This window comes from Pseudophryne corroboree, chromosome 2, assembly GCF_028390025.1.
Source record: "Pseudophryne corroboree isolate aPseCor3 chromosome 2, aPseCor3.hap2, whole genome shotgun sequence".
NCBI lineage: Eukaryota > Metazoa > Chordata > Amphibia > Anura > Myobatrachidae > Pseudophryne > Pseudophryne corroboree.
Window position 1 is genome coordinate 799,849,954 of NC_086445.1, and position 12,609 is coordinate 799,862,562.

At 46.2% G+C, this 12,609-nt stretch overlaps 1 protein-coding gene across 13 annotated transcripts in view; it reads right to left on the reverse strand.

Annotated features, from left to right (window-relative positions):
* Positions 1 to 12,609, reverse strand: part of CASK (calcium/calmodulin dependent serine protein kinase) — an 887,710-nt gene that overhangs the window by 644,666 nt on the left and 230,435 nt on the right. For all 13 annotated transcript variants that reach the window (XM_063955614.1, XM_063955617.1, XM_063955611.1 and 10 more), the window contains exon 3: positions 3,296 to 3,401. In XM_063955614.1, coding sequence (XP_063811684.1) covers positions 3,296 to 3,401 — 106 coding nt within the window. The remainder of the gene's footprint in view (positions 1 to 3,295; positions 3,402 to 12,609) is intronic.

Here is a 12,609-nt window from a genome sequence, read left to right on the forward strand (position 1 = left end):
GAATCTGCGGCCCTCTAGTAGATGAGCCCTCTGCAGCCACCACAGCAGCGACACCCTGGTCCTTGCCGACAGGGTTATCCGCTGTTGCATCTGGAGATGGGACCCGGACCATATGTCCAACAGGTCCCACTGGAAAGTCCTTGCGTGGAACCTTCCGAATGGAATTGCTTCGTACGAAGCTACCATTTTTTCCCGGACTCGTGTGCATTGATGTACAGACACCTGTCCCGGTTTTAGGAGGTCTCTGACTAGAGATGACAACTCCTCGGCTTTTTCCACTGGAAGAAACACTTTTTTCTGGTCTGTGTCCAGAATCATTCCCAGGAACAGAAGACGTGTCGTCGGGACCAGCTGTGACTTTGGAATATTGAGAATCCAGCCGTGCTGGTGTAGCACTTCCCGAGAAAATGCTACCCCCACTACCAACTGTTCCTTGGACCTCGCCTTTATCAGGAGATCGTCCAAGTACGGGATAATTAAAACTCCCTTCTTGCGAAGGAGTATCATCATTTCGGCCATTACCTTGGTAAAGACCCTCGGTGCCGTGGATAACCCAAACGGCAGCGTCTGGAACAGATAGTGACAGTCCTGTACCACAAATCTGAGGTACTCCTGGTGAGGGGGGTAAATGGGGACATGTAGGTACGCATCCTTGATGTCCAGGGAGACCATGTAATCCCCCTCGTCCAGGCTCGCAATAACCGCCCTGAGCGATTCCATCTTGAACTTGAACCTTTTGATATAAGTGTTCAAGGATTTTAAATTTAAGATGGGCCTCACCGAACCGTCCGGTTTCGGTACCACAACCATTGTGGAATAGTAACCCTTTCCTTGCTGAAGGAGGGGTACCTTGACAATCACTTGCTGTGAATACAGTTTCTTGATAGCCACCAACACTGCCTCCCTGACAGAGGGAGTTGCTGGTAAGGCAGATTTTAGAAAACGGCGGGGGGGACGTCTCGAATTCCAGCCTGTACCCCTGAGATACTACTTGAAGGATCCAGGGATCTACCTGTGAGAGAGCCCACTGTGTGCTGAAATTTCTGAGACGGGCCCCCACCGTACCCGGGTCCGCCTGTGAAGCCCCAGCGTCATGCTGTGGACTTACCGGACGCGGGGAGGACTTTTTGCTCTTGGGAACTGGCTGTATGCTGCAGCTTTTTTCCCTCTACCTTTGCCTCTCGGCAGAAAGGATGCGCCTCGAGCCCTCTTGTGTTTATGGGGCCGAAAGGACTGTACTTGATAATACGGTGCTTTCTTTTGCTGTGGGGTAGCCTGTGGCAAAATGTCGATTTCCCAGCCGTAGCTGTGGAAACGAGGTCTGAAAGAACATCCCCAACAGTTCCACCCCTCAGCAAAATATTGTCCCTATCCAGGGTATCAATATTATCCGACAGGGAATCTGACCACGCAGCAGCAGCACTGCACATCCATGCTGATGCAATCGCTGGTCGCAATATAATGCCCGTGTGTGTATATATAGCTTTTAGGGTAGCTTCCTGCCTTCTATCAGCAGGATCCTTTAGGGCGGCCGTATCCGGAGACGGTAGTGCCACCTGTTTTGATAAACGTGTAAGCGCTTTATCTACCCTAGGGGATGTTTCCCAACGTGACCTATCCTCTGGCGGGAAAGGGTACGCTGCCAATAACCGTTTAGAAATTATCAATTTCTTATCGGGGGAAGTCCAGGCTTCCTCACACACCTCATTTCATTCCTCAGATGAAGGAAAAACTACTTGTAGTTTTTTCTCACCGAACATAATACCCTTTTTTGTGGTACCTGGGGTACTATCAGAAATGTGTAATACATTTGTTATTGCCTCAATCATGTAACGGGTGGACCTATTGGAGGGTACACTAGTCTCATCGTCGTCGACACTGGAGTCGGTATCAGTGTCGACATCTGTGTCTGTCATCTGAGGTAGCGGGCGTTTTAAAGCCCCTGATGACATTTGAGACGCTGGTACAGTCACAAGCTGAGTAGCCGGCTGTCCTATGTCGTCAAACCTTTTATGTAAGGAGCTGACACTGTCACGTAATTCCTTCCATAAGTCCATCCACACAGGTGTCGACCCCTCAGGGGGTGACAACACATTTACAGGCATTTGCTCTGCCTCCCCATCATTTTCCTCATCATACATGTCGACACAGCGGTACCGACACACAGCACACACACACAGGGAATGCTCTGACAGAGGACAGGACCCCACAAAGCCCTTTGGGGAGACAGAGGGAGAGTATGCCAGCACACACCAGAGCGCTATATACCACAGGGATATCACCTATAAAGAGTGTTTTCCCCATATAGCTGCATATATATATTCTACTGCGCCTAAATTTGTGCCCCCCCCCCCCCCCTCTCTTTTTTTACCCTTTCTGTAGTGCAGGACTGCAGGGGAGAGCCAGGGAGCTTCCTTCCAGCGGAACTGTGAGGGAATAATGGCGCCAGTGTGCTGAGGGAGTTGGCTCCGCCCCTTTTTCGGCGGGCTTTCTCCCGCTATTTTATCGTTTCTGGCAGGGGTTAATATACACCTATACAGCCTCTGGGGCTATATATGGTGTTAGTTTTGCCAGCCAAGGTGTTATTATTGCTGCTCAGGGCGCCCCCCCCCAGCGCCCTGCACCCATCAGCGACCGCAGTGTGTGGTGTGCATGAGGAGCAATGGCGCACAGCTGCAGTGCTGTGCGCTACCTTGGAGAAGACAGAAGTCTTCAGCCGCCGATTTTCCGGACCACCTTCTTGTTTTTGGCTCTGTAAGGGGGACGGCGGCGCGGCTCTGGGAACGGACGACGAGGTCGGGTCCTGTGTGCGATCCCTCTGGAGCTAATGGTGTCCAGTAGCCTAAGAAGCCCAAGCTACCACCACTTAGGTAGGTTCGCTTCTTCTCCCCTTAGTCCCTCGGTGCAGTGAGCCTGTTGCCAGCAGGTCTCACTGTAAAATAAAAAACCTAAATTATACTTTCTTTCTAGGAGCTCAGGAGAGCCCCTAGTGTGCATCCAGCTCAGCCGGGCACAGAAATCTAACTGAGGCTTGGAGGAGGGTCATAGGGGGAGGAGCCAGTGCACACCAGATAGCCCTAAATCTTTCTTTAGATGTGCCCAGTCTCCTGCGGAGCCGTCTATTCCCCATGGTCCTTACGGAGTTCCCAGCATCCACTAGGACGTCAGAGAAATTATTGATAAGAACAATAATCTTAGGCAGAGTTGGTATCTCTGCTTCCAGTGCAAACATTATCAGATACTTAACATTTGGACAAAAAGTAGAAGAAAAAAAAAAGTAAGTAATGGAACTTACAATTCAAAGACCATATAGAGCATTCCATCAGAGCTGTACGTTTCCAAGAGCTCCACAATGTGTGGGTGCTTCAGCATGTGGCATATGCTGGCCTCTCGCTTTAAATCTGCAAGTACAAAAGAAAAACACTAATTTATACCATTAAACAATCATCTACAATAAGTCCAATAAAATTTAGAAAATTATATTGAAAACGATTGTGTGCGCTTCTTTGAGATACCTCACTAGCACTAAAGTTGGGTACACACTAGGTGAGGTGTACGGCGAGCGACATTGCCTAGTGTGTGCCCCTTCCGGGCTGGACTGCATATATACTATGCGATATCGCACAATGACGTCATGCGCAGCCGGCCGGAGCATGCAGCTTTGTCCAAATTAAGCTGCATGCACGGCCGAGACAGAGGGTCGTTAACAATCCACGGGGTCGTGCATCACTCGTTTACAGCATACACACTAGTCGATATAGTAAACAACGCCGCTCAGGAAGGGTCAAAATGAGAGATGTTGTTTAGTGTGTACGGGCCTTTTGGGATACTAATTATAGACGTATTTGCTATATTATAACCAGTGACCTACTGTAGCTATGTAGGTCTTTTAAATTGTGGTAAATATGCCTTTAGGGAAGGAGGAAGGAGGAAGGAGGAACAAGAAGACTAAAAAAAAAAAAAAAAAAAAATTCAACATAGCTGTTTATGTGCCAAAAAACAATGGAATGCAAATTTTTCAAACAAAGGTGTTTTGTTTCTATGTAGCAACATCCTTCACAGGTGCATTCTAGTGCTACTGGAATAGGTACATACGTTGAATGGAACTTTAGTATTTGGGTGACTCAATGTCAGTTCAGCCATTGGTTAGGAACAGCACCTGACAGACACCACACATTTTTACAAAAAGATATATAATGAGCAGCTCCTTTTGCTTCCCTCGGATAGGGGTAACTTAGTAGGTGATCTCTGTTTTTAGTGTCAGACTGTTTCATACAAAGTGGGCAATTCAATTGTCCCCCCCTCCCCCAATGACTGCGAGAAGAAAATGTGTAAAAAGTGACCCTATTGGGTACCCAAATGGCACTTACCACATCGCGTCTAGAACTTTACTCATATTTAGCAGTTTCATGCTGTTGAACCCAGCCCTTTTGAGCGCGAACAACAACATTTTATCTAAATTTGCCGATAACATCTATTAGTTACAACAGATTCGTAAAATCATCAAGTGTGTACCCACTACATCGCTAGCAGCGTCCCGACGTCTTTGCATAAAGCTCAATCTGGAGAAGTCGCTAATAACGCCATACCCCGCCCCACCCCCTTCCCATCACTGCCGACATTGGAAAAGCTGTATGCACTTACTAAACTAACACTTTTTAACCACTAAACCTCTCCCCAGGTGTGATGCCTCCAGGATGTTGGCTTGTGCTGGCCAGGGGGGGCCCTGGACTTAAACTAAGGTTCAAGGACTAAACAGATGAGGTCACCTGGCTGCGGTTGATGGGACTATATTGTTGGCCAAAATTATGCTAAGCACCTCAAATTTACTGTTATATTACAGTTTATTATTGTTCTGATTAGCAGGCCTTAATATTTAGAGTGTGCACCTGCATTTTCGCCTGTTGTCTATAAACCATGAAGTCAGCTATTTTGATATGTAATGTACAGATGTGTCCTCATACATGTTTGTTGCAGTCACTCCAAATAGCCCCTTCCTGGCAAGCAATGTCGCATGTGAATCTTCTGGCGTGGGGTGACTTTTTTGCTTATATCTTTTGCTGAAAATATGTCTTATTTGCAAAACAATGGCGAGAATGCACAAGGAGAATGTGCTGATTAATCTGTGAATCTGTACCCAAGGTGCAACAATGTAGCAGTTGCAGCTTTTTTGCAAAGTTCAGTTCTGCTCCATATAGTCTCACACAGCATATACACATGTCCTATCAAATTTATCAGCATAGAATCAACATACATCATAGACGCATTTCATTGAAAATAAGAGGCATTTTCGGCGAGGGGGAAAAAAAAAAAAATCTGCCCGATGTTAGCAGAGTGAATGTATACTTTATTTATAAACATCATGGAACCCAGTGTATTCTGGTCTTATGCCATACTACCCTCTAGCCTTACTGATAAACTTTAAATATTCATAAGGTTTTCCTCATGGTTGCCACTAGATTGCGCCAGCTGGAGCAATTAAATTGATGGTCCGTTCGGGTGCTAATAGCCATGGGCGCACACACATTTCAGTTTGTAGCCCCTGGAAGTGGTGAACTGAAAAATGTTGGCTGCACTCAAACAGCACTTTTAACATTGCTTCCATTAGTTTAGACAGGTTTATCCAATTTCTGCGGCTAAACACTGTTTGGTTGCGATGTGCACATAAACAGATACTGTTTGAATATTACCCTGTGAAATCCAGTCACTTTAGATGGGAGATTTGGCACAAAAACACTTGTATCACCCCCAAAAAAACTTTACCGAAAATGTGAAGCTTACAAAATATTTTCCAACACAATAAGAGTCCCACAGGACTATTAAACTTTGCAGATGTTTACTAATGTTTTCAGAGTAAAATTCCTCATGTGAAAGGGAGAGCATTTCTTTTTCCCTTCAATCTGATGCCACTTTAACAATTATGGGGTATATTCAATTAAAGTCGAAAGCTGCAGTCTGTCGAAAAGACGTCAGTTTTCGACTTTTTAAAGGTCGAATCGTTATTCGACCTATTCAATATGTCGCAAACTTTTTCGACTTGTCGAAAAGCACGTGGATCGGCAGAATAGCTGCCAATCCACGTGCTTGTGTCGAAAACCGGGCCAAAAAAAAAAGTTTTGGACCCTTTTCAACCATCTCAGTCAGACAAAAAAATATCGGACTGAGATGAAGGATTAGAGTAGGAGGGCAAAAGGGATAACTAAGTGGCTCGGGGAACAAAACATCAAAATTTTTGGTCCATGGCCAGGAAACTCCCCAGACCTTAATCCATTAAATGCATGTGGTCAATCCTCAAGAGGTGGGTGAACAAAGAATACCCACAAATTCTGACAGATTCAAAAGCATTGATTAGACAAAAAAGGGCGTCCATTAGTCAGTATGTGGACCAGAAGTTGATTGACAGCATGCCAGGACAAATTGCAGAGGCCTTGAAAAAGGGTCAACACTGCAAATACTGACTCTTTGCATAAACTAAGTGTCAATAAAAGCCTTTGATACTTATGAAGTGCTTGCAATTTTACCTTAGTATACAATAGTAATGTCTGACAAAAAAGTCTAAACACACTGAAGCAGCAAACTCTGACAACCAAAACTTTTGACCATGGCTGTTTTTCTGAATGTTTTGAATTAATTTTTGGGTATTTAAAAAATAAATAAAAAATGCATGTCTATTTATTTCAATAAAAAAGTGGGCTTTTTTTTCCCCCCACCATACATTTACCAAATGTAAATCAACAATATTGTCAAGTTAGGGTCCTTACTTTAAGTACACCCAGTGTGGCGTCTGGAAAAGGGGACGGGGTTTCATGGGAAAAGGAGGGCTTCACGTATTGAACCCTGTTTTTTCATCATTAATCCGGGGGTTTGGGATGTGGGGCTGTGCCCCTGGGAGTGCTGTGGCTGAAGGTGCCGGCTTCCACACAGTGTCAGGAGCAAAGTGCGGCACATAATGTAACAATTAGAGATGAGCGGATTCGGTTTTACTCGGATTTACTTGGTTCTCAAAACGGCATCTGATTAGCTATCCAACACACGTGACACCCGTGAGCCAATAAGATGCCGTATTGAGAACAGAGTAAATCCGAGTAAAACCGATTCCGCTCATCTCTAGTAACAATGCAGTACTCGGCTCCTGCCACTGAGCAGGAGTCGGCATTTTGGAGTCAACCCTCAGCGGGTGACACCTGGGTGCGGCCCGCAACCCCCTTGTGACGCCACTGCCTTTTGGGTCTTTAAAACAGTAGCACCACAATCCTACACAATTATTAAAATAATCACCAAGCTGCAGTTACCGCCAGTAAAAATAGGATTTTGGTACTTGCCAGGTAAATCCTTTTCTTTGAATCCATAGGGGGCACTGGAGTACTCTAGGGATATGGACGGTTCCACAGGAACTAGGCACTGAATAAATTAAAATTTGAGAGTACTTCCCCCCCCTCCATATCCCAGAGTACCTCAGTGTTTTTTTACTGAGCCGAACAGGAGCTAGAGGTTAATGGAGAATTACATATAACAAACGGACAACAATAAAGTTGACACATAACGTTACTGACAACTATCAGTTGACACCAACCCAATAAACTAGCTAATTTGAACCAGTCGGTGAGAGTGTGTTACCATAAGATCCCCTGAACTTACCACAAGCCAGGTAAAACTGCTCTGGGTGGGCATCCAGTGCCCCCTATGGATTCAAAGAAAAGAAATTACCTGGTAAGTACCAAATTCCTATTTTCTTTTTCATCCACTAGGGGTCACTGGAGTACTCTAGGGACGTACCAAAGTTTCCCCCCTGGGCGGGAGAGCTGTTTGGCACCTGTAACACTAGACGGCCAAAGCTAGATGCTGATGCCGCAAAAGTATAAAACCTGTAAAAGCGCAGAGACATGTGCACTGAAGACCATGTAGCCGCACTGCAAAGCTGTGTCGTAGAACTCCACGACCAGCTGCCCATGACATTCCCGAAGAACGTGTGGAATGAGCTGTTACTGATGTAGGCGGCTGTAACCCAACATGAAGGTAAGCCTGACGTATGGTCAGTTTTATCCATCTGGATAAGGTCTGCTTAGAAGGTGTCCAACCCATCTTGGCCACATCATAGAGAATAACAACGTATCCGTCTTAGGAACTGTAGACGTTCGGAATACATAAACGCGTAATGCGCGTACCACAACCAAAATTCCAGAATCTCCTGTTAACACAGGAACTACTATTGGATGATTGATGTGAAAAGAGGACCCTACTTTTGGTAGGAAAGCGGAATTTGTCTAAAGTTCCGCTCTGTCATTATGAAACACTAAATACGGTGGCTTGCATGACAAGGCACCCAAAACAGAAACCCGCCCTGACGAAGCTAAGGCTAGGAGAGAAATTGTTTCCCAAGTGAGAAACTTAATATCCACTTGTTGTAAGGGTTCGAAACAAAAAAAACTGTAAGAAATCTAAAACCAGATTCAAGTCCCATGGTGCAGTAAGTGGAGTGAAATGGAGGCTGTACTTTGAGAACACCCTGCATAAAGGTGTGTACCGACGGCAATAGAGCCAATCTTCTTTGAAAATAAATTGACAACGCAGATATCTGCACCTTTAGTGTGGATAAACGCCGACCTCCATCTAACTCCATCTATAGACATAACAAAAGACAGGATAACTTGAAAGATGATGTCGGAAACTTCCGAACTTCACACCAACCTATATAGGCACGCCAAATTCTGTAATAATGAGCTGCCGTAACCGGCTTCCTAGCTCGTAACATGGTTGGTATAACCTATTCTGGAATGCCCTCTCTTTTTAAGAGGGCTGTCTCAACAGCCACTCCGTCAAACGCAGCCGTGCTAAATCGGAGAAAAAGAACGGACCCTGTTGTAACAGGTCCGGACGCAGTGGGAGCGGCCAAGGAACGTCCGCGAGTAGACCGCGGAGATCCGAAAACCAAGCTCTCCGAGGCCAATGAGGCGCCACTAGTATGACTGTGACGGACTCTTTTGATCCGTTTTAGCAACAGAGGGAGCAGCGGAAAACGGTGGAAACAGATACACAAGACTGTATGGCCACGTGATTGTGAGAGCATCCACCGCCACTGCCTTTGGATCTCTCGTTCTGGACACGTACTGGGGCGTTTGATAATTGTGGCGAGATGCCATCAGGTCCACTTGCGGGTAACCCTACTTCTGGACCAGCATGTGAAACACTTCTGGATTTAATGCACATCCTGGATAAAAATCCCGGCAGCTGAGATAATCCGCCTCCCAGTTGTCCATTCCCGGAATGAATACTGCCGACAAAATCACCTCGGCCCAACTGAGGACTCGAGCTACTTCCCGCATTGCCATGCGGCTTTTCGTTCCTCCTTGTTTGTTGATGTATGTGACCTCCGTCGCATTGTCTGACTGCACCTGAACAGCTGAGCCTGCAGCATGTGCACTGCTTGTCGTAGCGCATTGTAAATTGCCCGGAGTTCCAGGACATTTATAGACAGCACTCTTTCGTGATCCGCCCAGAGACCATGGAGCTGAAATTTTTGAACTACAGCTCTCCAACCTCTGAGACTCGCGTCCGCCGTGAGAATTATCCAATTCCAGGCGCCGAACCGTTTCCCTGCGGTTAGATTCTGTACTTTGAGCCACCAGAGCAGAGACACCCTGGCCCTTGGAGACCACCTCACCCTGCGGTGAATCTGCAGAAGCGAGCCCGACCATTGTTTTTGGCATGCATTGCAGGCAGACACTGTACTCGTTAGGCCACAGCAAACCATTGCAAGCACATCCAGTTAAAAAGGACGTGAGTGAAGTCTTCCGAACTGAAGCGCTTCGAAAGCCGCCACCATTGTGTCTAATAGGCGAATGTACAAATGAACCGAGACTGTGCGAGGCTTGAGCACTAATTGTACCAGATGACGAATGACCTGTACTTCTGTTCGGGTAGGTAAATTCTTTGATTTACCGTATCGAGAATCATACCTAGGAATTGAAATCGTTGAGACGGAATCATTCAGGAATTCGCGTAGACAATGGTAGGAAATCAAATTTCCCCCCCCACTTGGTCTGCGATCTATTCTCGTTTGGAACGTAGCCAAAGTGGACGTTGTGCGCCACTAGCGAAGCTGAAACGCAAGAACCAACTGCCAACTTCACAGAAGCTGTAGGCAGCAAGAAGTGTAAGGTGTTCTTTATTTAGGGCAAACCTGAACTGGAGCGCCCTGCCACTACAGCCTTGTTACCTCAAACCCTTACCAAAGCAGGGCGAAGCAACAGCCCTACTGCTGTGTAGGGTACACTCCGATAGGTAGTTAAACGCCCAATAATTGCAATTGTCTCTCATTGGAAACTGTTCAGCCTTCGCTGAGAACCTGACGTACTGGCCTGGTGCTATGAGGGCTGGCGGCGAATCGACCGCAACAATCTAGCTGAAACAGTAAATTTTTCCCTCTCAGGCAGTACATGCCCGCATTCCCCCCAAAGAGGACCGGTAAGGGTCTGTCTGTGCAGTCGAATTTGTCCGACACACTGTGTGACCGACTCTGCAGCGAAGCTGCTTGTTTGATTATGCATTAGACTTAGTGATCATGTACCCCGACCAGTAAGTACCCCACGGAAGTAATCTGTGTATAAACCTGCATTATCGTGCATGTTGTTTCCAGCAATAGTGAATCTTCCTGTAGAGATGCTGTCAAAAACAATTAATAAATTAAATTCCTAACAACCCTCCGCTCCCCCAGAGGCTGAGTGTTGTAGGGCAGCAACCTCCAGCATAGACCCAGGAAGTAACGTTAAAAATGGTGTCCTACCATGTTTTTTTTTGTTTGTTTTTTAATATATATAAATCACCTGTTAAACCAGGATCTGAACCAGTGTCCATGCAATCACAATGTTCACTGTGGGCGGGAAGCCTAACCACTTGGCTACAGAGCCACCTGTAAAAATAATAAGCAAAGCTGCTGTTTAAACATCAACTCTGGTGATGAAATGGTTGCTGTAGTGCCTTGCAATCCAGATGGTACCTGAACCCACAATCCCTGGTTTAGGCGGGCAGTGTCCAATCCATTGGGGATCTGGGGAGGTGAGGCCTGAACTCACAATGTTTGCAGTGCTCAACAGATACTGTTTAATAAGCACTGTGTGCCGACCAACTGCGCCACTGTAGTCTTGCTTATTGCAAAATAGATTTTTAATGTCAGCATATTATATATATATATATATATATATATATATATATATATATATATATATATATATATATATATATATATATACACACACACACACACATACAACAATGTATATTCACACATACTCAGACCTTATAAATAAATATATATATTTGGGGATTATACCAAAGCTCCCAAACGGGCGGGAGAGTGCGGGTGACTCTGCAGCACCGAATGAGAGAACTCCAGGTCCTCCTCAGCCAGGGTATCAAATTTGTAAAATTTTGCAAACGTGTTTGCCCCTGACCAAGCAGCAGCTCGGCAAAGTTGTAAAGCCGAGACCCCTCGGGCAGCCGCCCAAGACGAGCCCACCTTCCTTGTGGAATGGGCATTTACAGATTTTGGCTGTGGCAGGCCTGCCACAGAATGTGCAAGCTGAATTGTACTACAAATCCAGCGAGCAATAGTCTGCTTAGAAGCAGGAGCACCCAGCTTGTTGGGTGCATACAGGATAAACAGCGAGTCAGATTTTCTGACTCCAGCCGTCCTGGAAACATATTTTCAGGGCCCTGACAACGTCTAGCAACTTGGAGTCCTCCAAATCCCTAGTAGCCGCAGGCACCACAATAGGCTGGTTCAGGTGAAACGCTGACACCACCTTAGGGAGAAACTGGGGACGAGTCCTCAATTCTGCCCTATCCATATGGAAAATCAGATAAGGGCTTTTACATGATAAAGCCGCCAATTCTGACACTCGCCTGGCTGAAGCCAAGGCCAATAACATGACCACTTTCCAAGTGAGATATTTCAGATCCACGGTTTTTAGTGGCTCAAACCAATGTGATTTTAAGAAACTCAACACCACGTTGAGATCCCAAGGTGCCACAGGAGGCACAAACGGGGGCTGAATATGCAGCACTCCTTTCACAAATGTCTGAACTTCAGGTACTGAAGCTAGTTCTTTTTGAAAGAAAATCGACAGAGCCGAGATCTGTACTTTAATGGAGCCTAGTTTTAGGCCCATATTCACTCCTGCTTGCAGGAAATGCAGAAATCGACCTAGTTGAAATTCCTCTGTTGGGGCCTTTCCGGCCTCGCACCAAGCAACATATTTCCGCCATATGCGGTGATAATGCTTTGCAGTTACATCTTTCCTGGCTTTAATTAGCGTAGGAATGACTTCCTCCGGAATGCCCTTTTCCTTCAGGATCCGGCGTTCAACCGCCATGCCGTCAAACGCAGCCGCGGTAAGTCTTGGAACAGACAGGGCCCCTGCTGCAGCAGGTCCTGTCTGAGTGGCAGAGGCCATGGGTCCTCTGAGATCATCTCTTGAAGTTCCGGGTACCACGCTCGTCTTGGCCAATCCGGAACCACGAGAATTGTGTTTACTCCTCGCTTTCTTATTATTCTCAATACCTTTGGTATGAGAGGCAGAGGAGGGAACACATAAACCGACTGGTACACCC